The sequence below is a fragment of the Capsella rubella genome, unplaced genomic scaffold (assembly GCF_000375325.1).
Source record: "Capsella rubella cultivar Monte Gargano unplaced genomic scaffold, Caprub1_0 scaffold_7, whole genome shotgun sequence".
Taxonomy (NCBI): domain Eukaryota; kingdom Viridiplantae; phylum Streptophyta; class Magnoliopsida; order Brassicales; family Brassicaceae; genus Capsella; species Capsella rubella.
In genome coordinates, this window is record NW_006238917.1 from 6145225 (window position 1) to 6165428 (window position 20204).

Consider the following 20204-nt stretch of genomic DNA (forward strand, 5'->3'; position numbering starts at 1 on the left):
AAAACATATGGCCCATTGATCACTGTTTAGCTAAAAAAAAGCAGACTCGTCTTTCCAATCTTGAACACACAAAACACAGTAACCATCTCTTTCTCACTCCCTCTCTCTCACATATTAGGGAATAAAAAGCAACCAGAAAACTTTTTTTTCTTTCTTTATCTTCTCACAAGAATTTAATAAAGTGGGTGCTGAGATTGCATAAGCTAATCCAAGATCCTCCCATTCCAAAGAAAGGTAAAAACCCTGTGAATCTGTGTGTTCTTTCTTCTTAAGCAGGGCATTTGATGGATTCATCTTAGTCCTGTTCATTCTTTTGATTCTCATGGTTTCTGGATCTGATCTCTCTTTCTCTCTCCCTCTCTACCCATCTAGGGTTTACTGATAATATTTTTACAAACACTCTTTAGCTAACCATCGTTCCACTTGGTTTCTTTTTTGGTTTGTACTTGGTCTATGTTGTGTTGTGGGTAGGCAAGATTCAAGATTAGTAGAGAAGGAGATCGGGTAAAATGGCGAGAGAGAAGATAAGGATAAAGAAGATAGATAACATAACAGCGAGACAGGTTACCTTCTCTAAAAGAAGAAGAGGAATCTTCAAGAAAGCCGATGAACTCTCAGTTCTTTGCGATGCAGATGTTGCTCTCGTCATCTTCTCTGCCACTGGAAAGCTTTTCGAGTTCTCTAGCTCAAGGTATCTCCTTCTCTCTTTTTCTAAAAGCCTATGTGTTTATCATAGAGAACATTGTTTGAGATATATGTTATGTACTGAAAATGAGTATTTTTTGCCTCTAAAGTTTATTTTCCTTAGGCTTGATCAAGGTCATGTACGAAATCAACGTAACTCCGTGTTACAGCATAATTCGATGATCTAAAATCAAGGATTTTATGCTTTATGTTTATTACTTTGTTATTATGTTCGAACTTCTAACATAGTTAATTACGCTGAACTTTTCTGAAACGTAAACTTTTAATTGTTTCAATCATTTTCATTTTGGAATCATGTTTTCATTTCTCTAATCGGAGAGATGAGAGAAGAATATAATTGTGTCACTTTTTTTGTTAATTATGGAAGCATATGTATATATGGATACATAGTACTTACCACAATTAGTATGAATTTCTTTTCCTTTATTTATTTATTTGACCTTATGCAATACACTACAAAAGTCTTTGACACTGTCACTTGGTATGATTGAGGTTTAAGTCTTAACCACTCGTTTATTTTATCTTGGGAAGCATTACCATAATTGGGAATGGAGTCATCTAATTGATGTTATCTGCACATATTTTTGACTTGATAGCTACTTCTGATTACTTTTTTATTTATTATAAGTTAAGAAAAGGCTTGTGGCCGTGTACATATTATTTAATAAAGTAATTTTACAAATGCATATATAGACGAAGGAAAGGTTCATATAAAAGATGGGTTGTTTGTTGAAACGTGTAGAATGAGAGACATATTGGGAAAGTATAACCTTCATGCAAGTAACATCAACAAAATGATGGATCCACCTTCCACTCATCTCCAGGTATTCTTACTACCACTCGTCTTTGTTTTAGTTTTTGGGTGTATGTCTAAACATAGAAACAAAGAGTGGCATAGCATGCATCATTAATTAATCTTGAAGCATCTAATTAATTGGTTTTTACATATCAATATCAAGAATCCTGAAAATATTGACTTTGCATCTAGCAGCTTGAGAACTGTAACCTCTCCAGACTAAGTAAGGAAATCGAAGACAAAACCAAACAGCTACGGTATGGCTCCATTCACGTGTGTGGTTTTTATGTTTTGACAATGATGTGCGAATGTTACTTATACTAGGCTTTAGAATCTATATATATCAGCTAGCTAGAAGAAAAACAAAGTTAATTATTACATTTCATGAGTAGGTTAATTCTTCCTTTTACGGTGTGCCTTGGAAATTGATGTTTTGTTTATAGATTTTGTAACGTTATTTCTGAAAAAAAATACATGGGTTTTGTAGTTTTCAGTCATTGATTATTCTCATTTTTATTAAAACACAATCCTATGTAATGTACGTAGCTATCAACAGCCAATATATATAGCTAGCTAGGTGGAGTATATTTTTGTTTGGTAGACACAATGAGCCGATATATGATTCGCTAGATCAATTTCTGAAAGCTGGGTCTAACCATACTTCGGTAGAAATGTGTGTATGTGTTTGATGTAGTTTTGAGTATTCAAATAAAATCGAAGAAAGTAATATGTTGTATATATATTTAACGTAAAACAGAAAACTGAGAGGAGAAGATCTGGATGGATTGAACTTAGAGGAGTTGCAGCGGCTGGAGAAAATGCTTGAATCCGGACTTAGCCGTGTGACTGAGAAAAAGGTTTACTATAAGTATACATAGCATGCATATATCCTTAACGTGAAAATTGGAATGTAATCATATATAAAAGTGTGACAATATTGTTGGTAAATAGGGCGAGTGTGTGATGAGCCAGATTTCTTCACTTGAGAAACGGGTTAGTACGACGTTCAATTCGTATTAGTTATGGAAATGATAGGCCTATCTATATATATATATATAATATATGACTTGATCATTAATATGTGACTCAGGGATCGGAATTGGTGGATGAGAATAAGAGACTGAGGGAGAAAGTATGGCTCTATACCCTTGCTGAAATCATCTATATTAATTAATCAGCATTTTTGAAGTACTGTATATATAGAAGTTGAGGTAACGTATATATGGACAGCTAGAGACGTTTGAAAGGGCAAAAATGATGGCCTCGAAGGAGGCTGTGGAGACAGAATCGGCGACCACAAACTTGTCAAGCTACGACAGTGGAGCTCCTCTTGAGGATGAATCCGACACTTCCCTGAAGCTTGGGTATATTTCATGAACATCATACCATAATTATAATTTACTGGCATGTATGTTGTGTGTGGATGTTACTAATTTTAGTCTGGGTAGGCTTCCATCTTGGGAATGAATCGTGAAGAGAGAGATCTGTAGCAGAGTTGACTACGATGGAATCCCACAAATATTAAGTCTTACCTTTTCCTCAGTTCTTTCCTTTGAATAAGTGTTGAAAAAAATTGAGATGGGAAGAGTACTACTGAATGAATTCTCATTACATTAATGCGAAGAATCAAGTTTCAGACATTATTGTGTTATTGTTTTTTTTTTTTGTTTGTTTATATAACTATTTTGCACCAAAGAAAAAACAATGCTGTATTCTTTAATCCTTAAACCCCATTTATTTTGCTTCATTCATCATTTAGCAAGCGAAATATTCTTTTAGTGTTGCCCCCTAATACTATGTTTTAGGCTTCATCATTTCCATCTGATCTTAGTAATGGTGTTTTTTTCTTTTGTCTGATGAAAGTGTAACATGCATTGACTTATTTGTCTTTCAGGGTAAAGAAATAAGGAAAGGAAGATGATGAAACTCGACGTAATCATATACAATATGTAATGCAAGATTTGAAACTGACAAATATAGGGCCTCTTAACATGCTTGAGATTTAATCTAATTATTATGCACCCTATATAAATAATCCCAATCAATGGCATTTGATATATGATGAATGCGCATAATAAGGAAATGCGACACATATCGACTAATACCAAACTATTACGATTCACAAGCTAAACAGCAATCCTAAATCATAAGAAAACTAGAGGCGAAATAATATAGTTTTTTATAGCTGCCCAATTTTATTTTTTTTTATTTTTGTTTTTCACTACAAGTGATCTGAAATTGCATTGCAGCAATTTTGACTCATATACCCGAGGAGACTCTCTCCAATCAGAACCGGAAGTATCAACTCGTGTCCTAAAATTTGGATCTCCCGTCTTTTATCTCTGTTTCGGTTCATCTCTGTTACCAGTTTCAAGTACTGCCGTGCTTTCATCAGATTTCAACAATTTGGATTTTCCCAAACTTCCGGATCAAGAAGATATGCTCAGGATGAGAAGATACACCGACAAAGTTTGGTCTTTTATTCGTTCGTCGCTGATTTTAGAATAAGGGGTTGTCTTTTATCGTTCCACTTTGTTTGTTGAACTTGAATCGATGCTCCAAATGAAGCAGCTTCAGCCATTGCAGAACCTTAATCAGTCGCAGAAGACAGCTCTTGCTGGTGTTTTCGTGCTCCTTCTCCCGATTTTGTCCCCGAATCTCTTCCGCCCTCTTGGCCGCGCCTCTCCTTCTCTCTTCTCCGTCAGTCTCTCTCTTTGATCCATTTGGGGAGATGAATATTACTTTTCTTCGATTTCATATATTGAGACTGTGAAGCTAAAGTAATGTTGGCAACATTTGCAGGAATGGAATGCTCCAAGGCCTAGACATTTGCGCTTGCTCCAAGGCGCTCTTGATCGACAAATTGTAAGTGGGTTTTTTTTTTGCCTCAGTTTCTCTGATTTATCTATGTATCTTCCTTTTAACATTTTGGTCTACCTCGAACCAATGGGCAGTCGATCAGACAACAGGTTGAGTTATGGTCTCCCTTGCCAGATCAAGGTTGGAAGCCTTGCACTCTATCTTATAGAGGGTCTCGTAAGTTTCTAAAATCAAAGCTTTCTTCTTTTCTCATCGTTTACATTTATGTGCCCTGAAAAGTTTGTAAATTTGATTGACGTATTCGTCACTCATTACAGCCTTACCGGAGAAGTCTCAAGGGTTTCTTCAGGTATTCCTTGACGGCGGACTAAATCAACAAAGGATGGGGGTGAGTAGCATCTGGTTTGTTATGCAGCTGTCAATTTTATATAGAGTTTTATGGTGGTTCCCCTTGTGACTTTTCCTGTTGTTTCTGCAGATATGTGATGCTGTTGCTGTTGCCAAGATTATGAACGTTACACTTGTGATTCCACGCCTTGAAGTAAATCCTGTTTGGCAAGATTCAAGGTACTGTATTTGATGAGTCTACTATGAAACTTCAAGTTGCTGGTACCTTGATGAATTCTGTTGTTAATGAAATGGCATTTCTTTGTAGTTCCTTCACAGATATATTTGATGTGGAGCACTATATAAGTGTCCTTAAAGACGAGGTGCGGATTGTTAGAGATCTTCCAACACAGTATGCCTGGAGCACGCGTGATTATTATGCCACAGGTATTCGAGCTACTAGGATTAAGACTGCGCCTGTTCACGCTTCAGCAGAGTGGTATTTGGAAAATGTATTGCCCGTTATTCAGAGGTTTGTGGCCTCTAAACCTAGTGATCAGGAATGGCTGTATTGTTATGTCCTGGAAAATATGATACTATAGATGACGTGTGAAATGCTTTATAGACAAAGTTAAAGGGTGTTTCATGCAGATGATTTCCTGTGAAGTAACAATTTTTAAATTTTTCATAGATGATTGACGACATGTGTGTTTTTGGCTATTGGAGGAACTAAATTTTGCAATAGTTCAGTGCACTGTTACTAATATGAATTATCCACTCTTATCTGCAGTTATGGCATCGCTGCTGTTGCGCCTTTCTCTCACCGTTTGGCATTTGACAATTTGCCTGAAAGTATACAGCGGTTACGGTGTAAAGTAAATTTTGATGCATTAAACTTTGTTCCTCGTATTCAAGAGCTAGGAGACGCTCTTGTGCATCGACTAAGGTATCCTCCTTCCATCTCTCGAGCATCAGGAACTATGGATCCAACAGACAGAATAAACACCATCGTAAAAGCTGGAGCTGGAAAGTTTGCAGTGCTTCATCTTCGTTTTGACAAAGTATGATATTCATTCTCAAAAATGTGCTCAATTCCTGGCAGTAGTTCCTAGTTGACATAATTTTGTGTAATTTTCAGGATATGGCTGCTCATTCAGGTTGTGACTTTGAAGGTGGCAAAGCAGAGAAACTGGCGCTGGCAAAATATCGTCAGGTGATTTGGCAAGGACGGGTCTTAAATTCACAGTTCACAGATGAGGAGCTAAGAAACAAAGGACGGTGCCCATTGACACCAGAAGAGATTGGTTTACTGCTTTCAGCTTTGGGTTTCAGTAACAATACCCGTCTCTATCTAGCTTCACACCAGGTATACGGAGGAGAAGCAAGAATCTCGACCCTGCGTAAGCTGTTCCCAGGGGTGGAAAACAAGAAAAGCCTAGCCTCTGCAGAGGAACTGGCAGATGTAGAAGGAAAAGCTTCTCTAATGGCGGCAGTCGATTACTACGTGAGCATGAAGAGCGATATCTTCATATCGGCATCTCCTGGGAATATGCACAACGCATTGCTGGCACACAGAGCCTACTTGAATCTGAAAACCATAAGACCCAACATGATACTGTTAGGACAGGTATTAGTGAACAAGAGCTTAGACTGGTCTGAGTTCGAAGGAGCAGTAGTGAATGGGCACAAGAACAGGCATGGGCAGCTTCGTCTACGCAAGCAGAAGCAGTCTATATACACTTATCCAGCTCCTGATTGCATGTGTAAAGTAGCTTAGCTTTCACCTTTTTTGTCCCCAATCTGTACTGATCTTTCTTTCTAAGATATGATTGTTTTTTTTAGCTGAGGAACTCATACAATATAGTAATATACCCTTTTGTCTTGATAAAAAAAGGTTTTACTTTGAACGCAAAAGTGAAGAAACTAATATGTTTGCAATTGCATGCATACTCATACAACACTGTTACCAAACTTTGAATGGAAGTTCTATTTTTGGAGTGGACGGACAATGATTTGCTACTGATCAAATCTATTTTTTTCCTTTCATTAAACGGATTCGCAATCTGCCTCAGATTCTTATTACCACCAACCAAAATTTATAAATGATATGGTTTATACAAACTTATACTCTTCAAAAGGGGGCCTAGACATTAGACAACCATGCAATTTATTTTTTTATAAAAAAAATGATTTTATATTCGACTACTGTAATTAGTTATGACAAAAAAAAATTAGCATAAAAAAAAAATTAGGGTGAAAGTGTTTTTTTTGGGACAAAGGTAAGAAAATAAAAAAGGAAAAGTCAATAAGAAAAGTAAGGGGGGCCCACACAGATTCAACGCCCCACCACCGAAAACACAACACAACACAAGACACACACACAAAATAAGCCCCTCTTTGCTTCCTCTGCAACTCTCTCTGCTTCGGTGCTTCCTCTTCCTCTTCGATCTCTCCCCTGTATCCCTCAAACCCTGGAGAGAGAGAGTTGACTGACGGGGAAGCTTCTCAATCGAGACGAAGATGACCTCTGCTTTGTATGCTTCCGATTTGTTCAAGCAGCTCAAGTCAATTATTGGGACCGATTCGATTTCGGACGACGTCGTCCTTGTGATTGCAACCACTTCTTTGGCTCTTGTAGCTGGCTTTGTTGTTTTGTTATGGAGGAAATCTACGGCGGATCAGAGCCGGGAGCTTAAGCCTTTGGTCATCCCTAAGTCTCTTATGTCTAAGGACGACGACGACGATGTGGATTTGGGATCCGGCAAGACTAGAGTCTCTATCTTCTTCGGTACTCAGACTGGAACTGCTGAGGGATTTGCTAAGGTGCTTTGACTGCTCTATATAACTCTTTAGAGTTGTAATTTGATCTATATGATTCAAAAATTGGTGTGATTCAAATATTGGTTGGTTCTTTGTGAGTCGGGTCATTTCAGAAACAGTTTCATTTTGTTTGGTAGGCATTATCAGAAGAAATCAAAGCCAGATATGAAAAAGCCTCTGTCAGAGTCATTGACTTGGTATGATCTGCCTGCAGTATGATTTCTATTCACTTTCCACTAGTTTAAACTACCCTATATTGAATTGTTCCTTTGCTGGTGTATGTGTTTAACTAGGATGACTATGCTGCTGATGATGACCAATATGAAGAGAAATTGAAGAAGGAATCTTTGGCATTTTTTTGTGTTGCTACGTAAGATTTATCCAATCCGATTATGATTTCTTTTTGCGATCTAACCATCCAATAGTTTGATTCATTCATTTATTTCATTACGTATTTTAGTTATGGAGACGGAGAGCCTACTGACAATGCTGCTAGATTTTACAAATGGTTTACGGAGGTTTGTCCTGAAATATATCGAAGCGGAAGTTTATTTTTATTTTAGATTTGATTTGATTTGCTCTGTGTAGATTTTTACAGAGGTTTGTAGCCTCAATACTCTGTGTGCATGTTTCCAGGAAAATGAACGGGATATAAGTCTTCCACAACTAACATATGGTGTGTTTGCTCTTGGTAATCGCCAGTATGAACACTTTAATAAGGTAGCTTGTGAGAAAATGCTTCTGTCTATCTTATTGATTTTCTTCTGATCTTATCTGACGGTAATTTTCTTGGACCAGATTGGGATAGTTCTTGATGAAGAGCTTTGTAAGAAAGGTATGCGAACACGAGTATGTTTACAGTCGTGGGTAATACTAGATATTGCCATATTGGAATGAGGGCGCAGGAAATATTTATGCTATGTTTTTACCTAAGATAGTGCCAAATGTTTCCTCTTTCCTGTCTGGCTACATGGATCCCCATTTCCTAGTCTCTTTGGTGCATGAGGTAAAACGTAACTGGTATCATCACTCAATGCAGGTGCAAAGCGCCTTACTGAAGTTGGTCTAGGAGATGATGATCAGAGCATCGAGGATGATTTTAATGCCTGGTTTGTTTCTGAGTCTCTGCTTTTTGTTCTCTCTTTTGAAAGACTTTCTCTAGTCCTTTTACTGTATTCCTGTAGACAATGACTCTACAGTCTTCAGAGTTGACTTGTTTAATGTGTTCGTAAGGGTCGCAATACTGTATTATTCATGCTTTTTGTGCTTTGTAGGAAGGAATCGTTATGGTCTAAACTAGACAAGGTTCTCAGGGACGAGGATGATATAAGTGTGGTAACTCCCTATACAGCTGTTATTCCTGAATACCGGCTGGTGATTCATGATCCTAGTTTTACATCCGAGAAATCAATGGACTCAAATGTGGCCAACGGAAATACTGCAATTGACATTCATCATCCCTTCAGGTATTGTAAAGATGTGTGCTATAAATACTGGAATAGTATTACAGTTTCGGTTACATTCTAAAAATTGCTTCTCCTTCCAAACAGAGTTGATGTTGCTGTGCAGAGGGAGCTTCATACACCTGAATCTGATCGGTCTTGCATCCATCTCGAGTTCGACATATCAGGGACTGCTATTACGTAAGTATCCAAACATAATTTATTGCATTCTACCCTTGAATTAAAACAAGGCAGTCCAGTTATCCCAACTCTCGTAGACTATTTGTTTTTATATTAGAGTGAACTGGGAGATTTTGCTTTAAATTCAATTTTTTCTTTCAGTTAGTAGGACTATGTCAATCTCTTGAGTTTTATTACAAGGACTATATAGGTTTAAATATCAGTCACATTGGGTCATGTGAAAAAAAACTTTCACATTGAATAGCTTCAATATTTTTTCTGCAATAACATTAGTTTTCTGTGTGTGCTTTTACATTGACATGTTGATTTCGATGTTTTTAGTCAATAGTTGATTTTTCCTGTAAAAATTTCACCACTGGAAACCCACCTATAAAAACTATTGCATTTCTTTCAGATATGAAACAGGAGACCATGTAGGTGTATATGCGGAAAATCATGTTGAAATAGTTGAAGAAGCTGGAAAATTGCTTGGCCACTCTCTAGATTTAGTATTTTCCATACATGCTGATAAGGAAGATGGCTCCCCGTTAGGAAGCGCAGTGCCGCCTCCTTTCCCTGGTCCATGCACACTTGGGACTGCTTTGGCAAGATACACAGACCTTTTGAACCCTCCTCGAAAGGTTAACATCTATATTTTGTGATTAGCCTCACATTAATTTTTGTGGTTGCTTTGGTCTTTGCTTATCCCAAATATTAAACATTTTTTTGTTTGTTTCAGTCTGCGTTAGTTGCCTTGGCGGCCTATGCCACTGAACCAAGCGAAGCCAAGAAACTCAAAAACCTGACATCACCTGATGGAAAGGTTGCGAATTACTGGAGTGTCTATTTTTCTCTTGATTTTAAGTTCTCATTAGTTAAAACAGTCGGTTTCTTTACTGTAGGATGAGTATTCACAATGGATTGTTGCAAGTCAGAGAAGTCTGTTAGAGGTGATGGCTGCTTTTCCATCTGCAAAACCCCCACTAGGTGTATTTTTTGCTGCAATAGCTCCTCGTCTACAACCTCGTTACTACTCCATCTCCTCTTCGCCGAGGTAATTTAATTCTTTTTGAGATATCTGTTGTGGCAGAAGGAAAACTACCCTTGTTTTTCGATATCTCTCTTATTTTTTTTTTTTATAATTCAGATTAATGCCAAGTAGAGTTCATGTTACATCCGCACTGGTATATGGTCCAACTCCTACTGGTAGAATCCACAAGGGGGTGTGTTCGACATGGATGAAGGTACTTCTTACCTTCTCTTTTAGTATCCACCAATTCACTGTTTAGTTTTTGTAATAGTTTTGAAAACTCAGAATGCAGTTCCTGCGGAGAAAAGTCATGAATGTAGTGGAGCCCCAATCTTTATTCGATCATCTAATTTCAAGTTACCGTCCAACCCTTCAACTCCAATCGTTATGGTGGGACCTGGGACTGGCTTTGCACCTTTTAGAGGGTTTCTGCAGGAAAGGATGGCACTAAAAGAAAATGGAGAAGAACTAGGTTCATCTTTGCTCTTCTTTGGGTGTAGAAATCGACGGATGGTGAGACTTTTAAACAGCAATTTCGTCATTTGCTGAGTCATCATGTTGAGCTGCTGCATATGTTTATGTTGCAGGATTTTATATACGAGGATGAGCTAAAGAATTTTGTTGATCAAGGCGTAATATCTGAGCTCATTGTGGCATTCTCGCGTGAGGGAGCACAGAAGGAGTATGTTCAACATAAGATGATGGAGAAGGTAAGTACTGTATATGGAGGGATGCATCATGTTTTGAGAAAAGGAATGTCAAATAATCTGATTCGTTTTGCATTTCATCTGTGTTCAGGCAGCACAAGTTTGGAATTTAATACAGGAAGGAGGATATCTCTATGTATGTGGTGATGCTAAGGGCATGGCGAAGGATGTCCACCGAACTCTACACACCATTGTTATAGAGCAGGTATGAACAAGAAGCATTGTTAGAATTTTTAGTATTTGACTTGGTTTACTTCCTTGGAAGATTGACCCAACGATTTTATTTTACAAATTTCCAGGAAGGTGTGAGTTCGTCAGAGGCAGAGGCTATAGTTAAGAAACTTCAAACTGAAGGAAGATACCTGAGAGATGTCTGGTGATTTTGATTAATTGGAATTTTCTGCCTTTTCAAGGTTTCTTGAAACGAAGACTTCTTTTTTTTTACCAATTAGATATTTATTTGTTTAGTTTCTCTCAATCTCCCTTCTTTCCTACTTGCTTATTTATAGTCAAACATGAATGGTGGTTTGTCAAAGTTGTCTTTGTATGAACAAAAATATAAACTATAAAATAAATCTGGAGAGCGAAAAGATTTTATTATAGTCCATGCCTTTATACTTTATAGTGTCGATGGTAAACGCAGTCATAGTAAACACAGTGAGTCAGTGACAATCTCTGTTCGCTCTATAATCTATGTATCATTCTGTTTTGTGTCTATCATGCCCAGTTTACGAATGTAGACACCAAACAATAATTCCTCATGTGTAATTGAGGAATTAATAAGTGAGAATGTTTTTTTTTTGACATGGAGATCAAATTTGTTGCAATATCCCGTTGGAGTATGTTAGGCAAACGTCTTGATCTAAACTCCATCAATTAACCTCAATCAAACCCATCTTTTTCGTGTTGGATAGTCAATTCCTCCGTGTACGTGATTTCATTCAATACCCACTCACAACGAATGTGTATATTAAGCATGCTACTATATTGCTTAAGTAGTTAAGTTACTGTACATCTCATTGGTGTTTGGTCTTTGTCAGCACATAAAACTAGTTTAGGTTTAAAAATCGAATGCAAGCTGAGAACATTAACATTCCTCCTCTGAAATGGTGTGCCATTAATTAGTCGTTAACATCCGTACAACTTCTGTAAATCCCTTTTTTGCAATCTGCATAGTGTCTCTCTTTCATCTCATTCTTTTTTACTTCACGCTACAAAAACTCCATATCCCATCCTACTTCAAAATAAATAGACATAACATAATGATACAAATAAAATATTTGGTATCATTAATAGTCCAAGACCCACATTAGTTGTTACTTATAATTTTTTCTAGTTGGAGATCACATCAAAATCAAGTCTGAGAGTGAGAGAAACTACATATTTTTTTATTGCAATTCAATACTGATCCATCACCAATTCCAAAAATACAATTTTAAATGAATGTCTGGCCACGGGGAAAGTAAATGACGAAAACACATTTTTATTTAGGCTTCCCAACAATTTGGATAATCAATTTCGCCACAAATACAAGAAGAGTCGAAAGAAATATCGAATATGCCAATAAAAATTACGAAGTGTAAATAATGAAAATAGTAGTTGCACACCACAAGAACAAGCTAGAGATACAAAGTTACATAATCATATTAGCCACCTCATCCTTGAGTTTTGCAAGTTCTTCTTCAGGCATCACCACACTCACTATCCTTGCATGCTTTTCCTTGGGGAAAACCAAAACAACACCTTTTTCACCGACCCCTTGAATCGTGTAGTTCACGAAATCTGGCTTCCCCCCTTTGATCTCAAACTCGTACATATCTGCCATGTCAAGATTCACAAACGTCAAGTTTGCACCGTACGTGATAAAATCTGAAGAGCCTCCATCTTCTTCTATCATCCGCTTGATCACACCGTTTTCTTCTCTTTTCCCACCCGCAATCAGTTTAGCTAGTTCGGATATCCCAATTGGTTCGTCCTTTCTCTCCACTACGCTTATTACCAAGTCATCATTCCAACAGGTTGTAGTTTTCTTACGGTCACAAATGGTTATAACATTTGTGGCTGTATCGCCACGGATGTTCAGTAGCGCCTTCCATATCAATGCATAGAGAATATCAATCTCCGAAAGAGGTTGGTCTTGCGCGGTGTACTTGGCCATCAAACGATCAATTTGGCTGAGGCTAAAATTAAAAATGTATCTCCCCATCTTACATTTATTGGTAAGTAACCAATACTTGCCAACCGATTCTATCTTTTTCATGGAAATAGCTTCACCATTATGAGCATGAGAGGTCAGTTCAAGGGGTTCCGGGTAAACGAGTTCGGGTAGGCCATGACCGGACATTAGCTGTCCAAGTGTTTTCATGAACGTAGATGCTGAAAACACATCTCCTAGAACATGGGTCCAACTCAGCCCAATAGAGAACCCGCCACATTTAAACTGAGTTATCTGAAAAACGATATTCAAAGTTTTATAAAAAGATCCAGTAAAGACCAATACTAAAGACTCAATTTCACATGTGACAAAAGATTTATTTCCTCTTCCACAATTTTATTTATGATTCATTCCCTAATTAATATAACGTATGGAAATAATTTCAAATGAATGTTTGATACTTAATTGATAGTAACTACTAAAGATTTGCTTTACAACATTATTTATTCCCCTGCATGGGAAATTTATTAATCCATAAAAACTAAATTTTGTGTACGTGTGTGTTGTACCTGGAGGAAAACGAGTGGAGAGAAGATAAGATCAGGACCAAGAACGTGATCATAGACAAGGAACCGGTGGTCAATGGAACGATCGTCCAAGTCGAGCCACTTCTCCACTGTGAAATCTTCGACGTTGGCCTCGACGATGCGTATGCCACTGTCGTTGCAACGAATGTAAGGCAAGGCTAGAGCAGAAGGGTCGTCGTCGTTTTCAGGCATGCGGATCCGACCCGAGACGTGATGGTAAGATTGGAGTAGAGTAAACATGGTGGTCTTCAAGTCGGAGACGGTAAAGTCACGTCTACCCTTGAAAAAGTAGACGGCACGGACGTAGTGGAGCTTCATGGCTAAGTCCATGGGGGTAAGCTTTCGTGGCTTGTTCTCGCCAACCACAGAAGCAGGCACCACCGAAGAGAGCCTGACACCGGTCACTGGGCTTGTCTCCATATTCTTTTGTTTAGAGATAGAGAGCTGATGTGCAGCTACTGTGCCTGAATAGGATGTGTTATATAAAATACCAAAGTTTTCTAATTGAGTTTGGGAAGAAAGTTGAGTTGAGAATAGGTATGGGTATCATGATGAAGGACAGTTGGGACCGGACACCTGTTTCGGTGACGGCAACATTAAATGTTGGTGGGATTTGGGTGTTTAGCAACTACAGGGTTTGGACAGTTATGTGATCAGATCCATCCAACAACGACCACCCTTTATTACATTCACTATTGTCACAAGGCTTCAAGTAGTAAACGCACATGTACCTCTTGTAGCCAACTAGGATTGTTTAATTCGGTTTTACAATATACTATTAGTACTGTAATTAGTTTTACTTAAAAATTGCATGAATCCAAATAAAACAAAATTCAGTATCTTGGTAGCATAAATGATAAGAATACGAATGCGGGCCAACTCAAACACAACCACGCAACAATTCTCCTGATAATGATTTTACAAAAATTGCAGAGTAACTAAAATTTGAGCGAAAGAACAAAAAAACTAAATAGTTTAGTGGAGAACACCCCCTATGGAAACCACCATTCAACTCCTAATTGGGCACTCCAATATGATCATCATTTGCTGTTGTGTCTCGTTAATAAAATGAACACAGTCATTGATACCTGGTTCCAAAGAGTCATCGGTGATCTTTCCGGGTATTCTGATGGTACTCCAGATGCTTGTACTTGATGTATTCACCAGGCCAATTGTCCTGATCAATTGCTTGACTCATCGCCTGTAGCCTCATCTAGAGAAGCAGCGAGGTACTCAGCAAGACTCTGCTGATTATTGCTAGCTTTGTGGGAAGCTTCTGAGTTCACAGATTTTTTTGGTGCTATAGAATTGGGAAGCCAGGATTGACTTGTTGAGTTGCTACTACAAGCATCTGAGCAACCCTTCCATAAGACTGGCTTAAGATACTTCCATGGATCTTCAGCCATGGAGTTGGAGTAAAATCGTTCTGCCCCTAGTTCCATGGGTCTTCTTCCTCCATCTCTCCCAAAGCTTGTGTTCATACCGCGTCCTCGGCTTCTACCTCTTCCTGAGTTAGGATATGTGTTTCCAACCCAGTTAGAGTTTTGTCGTCCGTAGTGGGAAAATTGTGGAGCAGTATTGTTGTAGCTGCCTCGGCCACCAAATCTATTATTCCCCATGTCAGGAATCTCTTGAGAGAATGGAAAAGGGCGAGGTACCCATTGAGGTGGACCTAAATGGTTAACTGGTGGAGGCCTATAGTTATTATTCCAAGCGACGGGTGAACCTCTGTGTGAGGGTGAAAGATGACCCATCCCTCTTGGTCCGGTATGCAGATTATTACCATCATAATGAGATGCTTGAAAACCACCATGATTGGTATGTGCTTGATACTCACTGCCCAACGATCCTGTTCACAATTATAATGCAAGGATCAGAACTAGATTACTGGTCATTGTCAGACAGAGAACACAAACGATAAATGAATTTCTGTAACTGATGTGAACATAGTACTGTCAATTGCTAGAAAGTGAAACATAAAGGGATATATCAAATTAAGGTAGCTGAAGTTAATAAGTTTATCCTGATGAGATTGAAATTTTTTCTTCTTTCAATGATTTTGAACTATCGATTACAATCAAGAACACATGACTAAACACTAACAATGAACAAAAATATCTTAAAGATTTTATGAAGATACCACCTAACTCTCCCAAAGCCAGATAATACCACAACTGAATTCCTGAATATATTCAATCCTATACTTATACTCACCAAGAACCAACTAGCATGCTATCTAACACAGAGTAAGTTAACCTGACATGGTATAAAGCAATCTACTTGGTCAGCGGACTACTTTCTTCTGGCTCACTCGAATATAGCCAAAATGAAAATAAGGGTATTAAAGCAGAAACAAGCAAGAGTCTGAGAAAACAAGAACCTGGAACAGACGGTGGAAATTGTGGCGGTGGTACTGGAGAGCTGGTTTGATGATGAGGAGAGGAGACGTATTGTTGCTTAGGGGTCTTGTTCCTCTTGAAACTAGAGTAGGCAGACATGGGGTCTGTGTAATAATCAAACCTTGGCGTTTCACAAGAATCCTGCTGGTGAGTGGATGTCTCTGCCAAGGGATTGGATAGGTGAGCTGTGTCCCCGGAGGTTTCAAGACCTGTAGAACCATCATCATTCTGTGCAGCAGCTTCCATCCGCATTGCTTTTAACATTTGTTTCCTTTTCTCTGAATCTTCCATTGTGTTACTCAGGTGAATCCACTACAAATTCCACAAGGAGAGTTTTTTAAAAATCAATCCCAAAGACGAGCTACAACGTAAAATCATTAGAAACAGAAACAATCTGACCCTAAAACACCAAATTCTCCACTTATCGCAAAATAAAATTGAGCATGATTGCGAACCTTCACAAGGTACTGTTTCCCCCAAAAATCTTCACTTCCTCGTCGCCAAAGGTCGGATTGAAAACCCTGAACTGAAACAAAAAAGCCTTCACTAACATAAAACGAAGAAGACTCCCAGAATCCGGTTCGTGTTCAACCGTATTTTGCAATTAAAGCCGGTTCACTAGTTTACGGCGATTGAAATCACTAAACCGGACCCAATAGATGGTTCCCTCAATCTGTTAATAAATTGCACGAAAACAAACGAAAGTCTCGTCTCAGTTGTTCGTTCTCGATCGACGCCGCTACCGTGCTCCTTTCAGGTGACCTGTTTCTTCTTAGTTTATTCATCTCTGTTTTTTTTTTCTAGATTTGGATCACACTTAGATTTTTCTCGATCTAGTGTTTGTCTTATAGATTTATAAGTTATATATAGAATTTCTGATCAGATTTACGGAGAAGTTGAATCCCACTCTCGCATTCGGCGGAGAAGAATGCACGGCCGTCCAAGGAAGTCTTCTAAGCCTGAAGAGGAAGCAGCCTCTGCTGCTAAAGCGGTTAAGCTTCGGTCTCTTCAGTCTCAGTTTATGGCTTATCATCACGAAAAAATGTACAATCTTCTCTCTTCATTTCGATTTGATCAGTTTATTTGTCAAAAGTTTAGTTCAATTTACAGAATTATTTGTTCATCTACTTGTATGTTCTGGAATTTTTGGTTTTCTAGTTATACCAAGGAAGCTATGGAATTGAGCGCGAAGCTTCTAGAAATCAATCCTGAAGCGTACACGGCATGGAACTATCGGAAGCTTGCGGTGGAGGATAGCCTTTCCAGAATTGGTGCTGATCCAAACTTGGTCAAAACAATTCTTAATGAAGAACTCATAGTGGTGAGTTTTCCTGCCAATAAGTAAAGAAAGAAACAAGTTTCTCTCTTCATGTCAGTATCTGCTCATTGATTGCTGTGAATTCTGTTCTAAACTCAGGTAGAAAGTGCTTTGAAGCAGAATTTTAAGTCCTATGGTGCTTGGCATCATCGAAAGTGGGTTTTGAGTCAAGGGCATTCCTCCACAGGGAATGAATTGGTACTGTTGGATAAACTCCAGAGGCTGGATCCCAGAAATTTTCATGCTTGGAATTATCGCAGGTGAAAATTATGGAATCTCAACACTCTTTTTAAGGCGCATTGTGTATGTCTTACATAGTAAATGTGTTGTTTCTTTTCAGGTTTGTTGTAGAGCTAACCAACAGGTCAGAACAGGATGAGTTGCAGTATACAGATGATAAAATCAGTAAAGATTTCAGCAACTATTCTGCATGGCATAATCGTAGGTACGCATGATTATATCGTAAATTATATGGAAACTCTATTTTACATGTTCAAAATTATTTTTCTTTTCTAAGAATCCGAAGCATTAGATTGATAGTCACATGCCTCGAACCAAAGTAGTTAATAGTGCAAAAATGGAGTTCATCCCTGGTTGAATGCATTTGATCATGGACAATATGAAGCTTTCTTAGATGGCACATTCATTTTTGGATTACTTGGCTTGTTTATTATTTGGTTGATATTATTACCACATATTAATGGAATACTTACACAAGCTAAGGCTTAGTTACTATAGCTTCTCGATTCAGTAAACACCGTTAAGGTGTTCCTATGCACATCACCATATATACATGCCTGAATCAGAGGCGCTATTAGCTAACAATGTACCTTTTTTGGTTATTTGAAATTCTGCAGTGTACTTCTTTCAAGTTTGCTAGTAAACAGGGTTGATGGGTTTATGCCAGATGAAAAGATTCCTGAAGAATATGAATTTGTACATCAAGCTATTTTTACAGACCCAGATGACCAAAGTGGTTGGTTTTACCATCTTTGGCTTCTTGATCAAACTGTTAATATGGAGTCTCCTCTTCTCACTTCCTCTTGGCCTTCGCATGGTTCCGGTGTCAGTCTATCTGGAGCTGGGTGCTTGAATGGCTCTTCTTCTAACTCCACTACTTTTTGTTCTGAGACGGGGTGTTTTCCACTGATTCTCTACTTTGACCAAGCTGTTGGTGGAGTAAGCTCGTTGACTGTTATAATTGATTCTGAACTAAAGGGAAACGAGAACCTTGTTTGGAAACCAATTTCGAATCGAAGCTCTCAAGTTTCTTGTGTATGGGTTGCTCGTCTGAAATATTCAGAACCTTGTGAAAGCAAGGAATACGAAGTGAAAGTCAGGCTTGGGAACATTCCAGGAATTGTTTCTTCCAGAGGATTTAATTTCAGCACTCCGTATGAGTTTTTCTTTACAGTGCATGTTGATGATACCGCCAAAGACTCTCAAGAGGGCATTGTTTCATGGACGGATGGTTTTGAACTTTTGGATGCACAGTCAAAGAATTTGAACTGTCTTGTCACTTTGGATCAGCTAAACGCTGGGATTGATTTAAAATGGCGTCAGGCCGCTATAGATTCTGAGATTGAATGTTTTCGTCAGTTACCTGATAGGTATAACCAATATATTTCATTTATTTCGATGGGAATGAGAAATTGTAGTTTAGAGACTTGAACTTTGTGCTCTTTTTCCTTTTATAGCAAAATTGGAAAGCTCACTCTTGCGAGGCTTTTGATGGCTTCTGAAGCTATGATGTCGGATGGTGCTGTTAAAGGTGTTTACTATGAAGAAATCCTCCAGCTGTATAACGAATTGATGTCTCTGGATTCTTCGCATCACCAGTACTACAAGGATGAGCACAGCGTAGCTTTTCTCCACAAGGTGCGTAGTCTTTCTTTTGGTTGTGAATCTCAAGTTGAGCTTCTGCTGTTAAAATATGTATTATTTTCCCTACATTCTCATCTACAGTGTAATGCTGATTGTTTGATTCTAAACTAAATTAGATTTCTGTTTGATCATGCCTACTACTCATAAAGAGAATGTTCATGCAGGTGACTTCAAGCAGTGAATCCTTGTCAAGATACCTTTTTCGGTATAGGGATATGAACAATCTTGTATGTCTCCGGCTAAATAACTTATCACTATCACGGATAGCTTCTGTCAAGAAATTGCTGTTTGTCCAAATGTTAGACCTTAGTCACAATGAGCTTCATTCAACTGAAGGTAAGTTCCTTGATTTCAGTTGTTGCATCTGTGTGGTAGATGTGATTAAATGGTGTATGTGGGACTCGCAGGATTGGAGGCAATGCAACTTCTCTCTTGCCTAAATATGAGTCACAACAGAATCCGAAATTTTTCAGCGCTGGACTCTCTAAGACATGTGAAGCAGCTGAAAGTGTTGGATGTTTCACATAACCACATCGGCAAGCACTCAGTGGACACAACTCGGTACCTTTGTTCTTCACCGCTCTCTAATTCAGACTGGATTCAGGATGATGTAAGAAAACAGAATCCGGGATTGGTCAACAAATACTGGGATGCGTATCTCGTGTTAAGAGATTTGAATCTGAAACAATTAGATATAGCAGGAAACGAGATTGCAGGGGAAGAATTCAGCTCTTTTGTCCTCCAGGTTGTGCCAAAGCTTGTATGGCTCAATGGCAAGAAACTTGGGAATTAGATCATAGGGCCAAATTTTTGTCTACTACATCCATAGATCATCAAGTCCCCCAAATCGCATTTGGGGTCTGTTGATGATGGTTGTTGTTGTTGTTGTCATTGTTTCTTAACATCATCAAATCCCAAAGCGATTTGGGGTCTCTTGATGATGGTTGTTGTTGTTGTCGCTTGTTTCGTAACAGTTAACAGTCTTATTATGACCCTTTATTTATCAAATTTAGGTTACATTCCCTATAAATCTG

The 20204-nt window shown here is 38.4% G+C and overlaps 6 protein-coding genes across 9 annotated transcripts; 4 read left to right on the forward strand and 2 right to left on the reverse strand.

Moving 5' to 3' along the window:
• Window positions 1-135: 135 nt before the first annotated feature.
• LOC17879893 (MADS-box protein AGL24) lies at window positions 136-3134 on the forward strand. Of its 2 annotated transcripts, none has more exons than XM_023779305.1 (9): window positions 136-234; window positions 472-691; window positions 1448-1529; window positions 1694-1758; window positions 2259-2358; window positions 2453-2494; window positions 2592-2633; window positions 2732-2865; window positions 2950-3134. In XM_023779305.1, exons 2-9 carry the CDS (start codon window positions 510-512, stop codon window positions 2966-2968), a joined length of 666 nt encoding a protein of 221 aa, XP_023635073.1. In that variant the 5' UTR covers window positions 136-234; window positions 472-509; the 3' UTR covers window positions 2969-3134. The 2 variants fall into 2 exon arrangements, with proteins under 2 accessions (XP_023635073.1, XP_006282462.1); XM_006282400.2 differs by having other exon boundaries at window positions 1697-1758.
• A 578-nt stretch (window positions 3135-3712) lies between these two features.
• On the forward strand, window positions 3713-6555 carry LOC17880158 (O-fucosyltransferase 31). Its single transcript, XM_006285148.2, has 8 exons — window positions 3713-4201; window positions 4304-4366; window positions 4456-4537; window positions 4639-4709; window positions 4800-4888; window positions 4977-5180; window positions 5439-5709; window positions 5787-6555. The coding sequence occupies exons 1-8, from the start codon at window positions 4055-4057 to the stop codon at window positions 6423-6425; spliced, it is 1566 nt and encodes a 521-aa protein (XP_006285210.1). The 5' UTR covers window positions 3713-4054; the 3' UTR covers window positions 6426-6555.
• Window positions 6556-7036: 481 nt separating this feature from the next.
• On the forward strand, window positions 7037-11429 carry LOC17880974 (NADPH--cytochrome P450 reductase 1). Its single transcript, XM_006285875.2, has 17 exons — window positions 7037-7471; window positions 7606-7665; window positions 7762-7838; window positions 7929-7986; window positions 8105-8188; window positions 8267-8303; window positions 8508-8577; window positions 8743-8934; window positions 9019-9111; window positions 9506-9731; window positions 9830-9913; window positions 9993-10144; window positions 10238-10334; window positions 10406-10633; window positions 10708-10830; window positions 10919-11032; window positions 11127-11429. Exons 1-17 carry the CDS (start codon window positions 7169-7171, stop codon window positions 11205-11207), a joined length of 2079 nt encoding a protein of 692 aa, XP_006285937.1. The 5' UTR covers window positions 7037-7168; the 3' UTR covers window positions 11208-11429.
• An 857-nt stretch (window positions 11430-12286) lies between these two features.
• Window positions 12287-14064, reverse strand: LOC17880520 (protein ECERIFERUM 2). Its single transcript, XM_006285976.2, has 2 exons — window positions 13552-14064; window positions 12287-13276 (listed from the first exon to the last, which is right to left on the reverse strand). The coding sequence occupies exons 1-2, from the start codon at window positions 13987-13989 to the stop codon at window positions 12461-12463; spliced, it is 1254 nt and encodes a 417-aa protein (XP_006286038.1). The 5' UTR covers window positions 13990-14064; the 3' UTR covers window positions 12287-12460.
• Window positions 14065-14347: 283 nt separating this feature from the next.
• LOC17880126 (protein SICKLE) lies at window positions 14348-16550 on the reverse strand. Of its 2 annotated transcripts, none has more exons than XM_023778908.1 (3): window positions 16424-16550; window positions 15950-16280; window positions 14348-15418 (listed from the first exon to the last, which is right to left on the reverse strand). In XM_023778908.1, exons 2-3 carry the CDS (start codon window positions 16257-16259, stop codon window positions 14751-14753), a joined length of 978 nt encoding a protein of 325 aa, XP_023634676.1. In that variant the 5' UTR covers window positions 16260-16280; window positions 16424-16550; the 3' UTR covers window positions 14348-14750. The 2 variants fall into 2 exon arrangements, with proteins under 2 accessions (XP_023634676.1, XP_023634677.1); XM_023778909.1 differs by having other exon boundaries at window positions 16368-16463.
• A 102-nt stretch (window positions 16551-16652) lies between these two features.
• On the forward strand, window positions 16653-20200 carry LOC17880228 (geranylgeranyl transferase type-2 subunit alpha 1). Of its 2 annotated transcripts, none has more exons than XM_006285067.2 (9): window positions 16653-16725; window positions 16852-17012; window positions 17127-17289; window positions 17386-17546; window positions 17627-17731; window positions 18144-18896; window positions 18984-19164; window positions 19335-19506; window positions 19578-20200. In XM_006285067.2, exons 2-9 carry the CDS (start codon window positions 16897-16899, stop codon window positions 19961-19963), a joined length of 2037 nt encoding a protein of 678 aa, XP_006285129.1. In that variant the 5' UTR covers window positions 16653-16725; window positions 16852-16896; the 3' UTR covers window positions 19964-20200. The 2 variants fall into 2 exon arrangements, with proteins under 2 accessions (XP_006285129.1, XP_023634675.1); XM_023778907.1 differs by having other exon boundaries at window positions 16674-16725; window positions 16839-17012.
• The last annotated feature ends 4 nt before the right edge of the window (window positions 20201-20204 follow it).

Coding starts and splice junctions, on each gene's coding strand:
- LOC17879893 (XM_023779305.1), top strand. CDS start 510: ATGGCGAGAGAGAAGATAAGGATAAAGAAGATAGATAACATAACAGCG. Junction 692..1,447: donor TTCGAGTTCTCTAGCTCAAG/GTATCTCCTTCT, acceptor TGAAACGTGTAG/AATGAGAGACATATTGGGAA. Junction 2,634..2,731: donor ATAAGAGACTGAGGGAGAAA/GTATGGCTCTAT, acceptor ATATATGGACAG/CTAGAGACGTTTGAAAGGGC.
- LOC17880158 (XM_006285148.2), top strand. CDS start 4,055: ATGCTCCAAATGAAGCAGCTTCAGCCATTGCAGAACCTTAATCAGTCG. Junction 4,202..4,303: donor CCTCTCCTTCTCTCTTCTCC/GTCAGTCTCTCT, acceptor CAACATTTGCAG/GAATGGAATGCTCCAAGGCC. Junction 4,889..4,976: donor CCTGTTTGGCAAGATTCAAG/GTACTGTATTTG, acceptor ATTTCTTTGTAG/TTCCTTCACAGATATATTTG.
- LOC17880974 (XM_006285875.2), top strand. CDS start 7,169: ATGACCTCTGCTTTGTATGCTTCCGATTTGTTCAAGCAGCTCAAGTCA. Junction 7,839..7,928: donor GCATTTTTTTGTGTTGCTAC/GTAAGATTTATC, acceptor TACGTATTTTAG/TTATGGAGACGGAGAGCCTA. Junction 9,112..9,505: donor ATATCAGGGACTGCTATTAC/GTAAGTATCCAA, acceptor CATTTCTTTCAG/ATATGAAACAGGAGACCATG.
- LOC17880520 (XM_006285976.2), bottom strand. CDS start 13,989: ATGGAGACAAGCCCAGTGACCGGTGTCAGGCTCTCTTCGGTGGTGCCT. Junction 13,277..13,551: donor CTCCACTCGTTTTCCTCCAG/GTACAACACACA, acceptor ATCGTTTTTCAG/ATAACTCAGTTTAAATGTGG.
- LOC17880126 (XM_023778908.1), bottom strand. CDS start 16,259: ATGGAAGATTCAGAGAAAAGGAAACAAATGTTAAAAGCAATGCGGATG. Junction 15,419..15,949: donor ATTTCCACCGTCTGTTCCAG/GTTCTTGTTTTC, acceptor AATTGTGAACAG/GATCGTTGGGCAGTGAGTAT.
- LOC17880228 (XM_006285067.2), top strand. CDS start 16,897: ATGCACGGCCGTCCAAGGAAGTCTTCTAAGCCTGAAGAGGAAGCAGCC. Junction 17,290..17,385: donor TTAATGAAGAACTCATAGTG/GTGAGTTTTCCT, acceptor TTCTAAACTCAG/GTAGAAAGTGCTTTGAAGCA. Junction 19,165..19,334: donor GCGTAGCTTTTCTCCACAAG/GTGCGTAGTCTT, acceptor ATGTTCATGCAG/GTGACTTCAAGCAGTGAATC.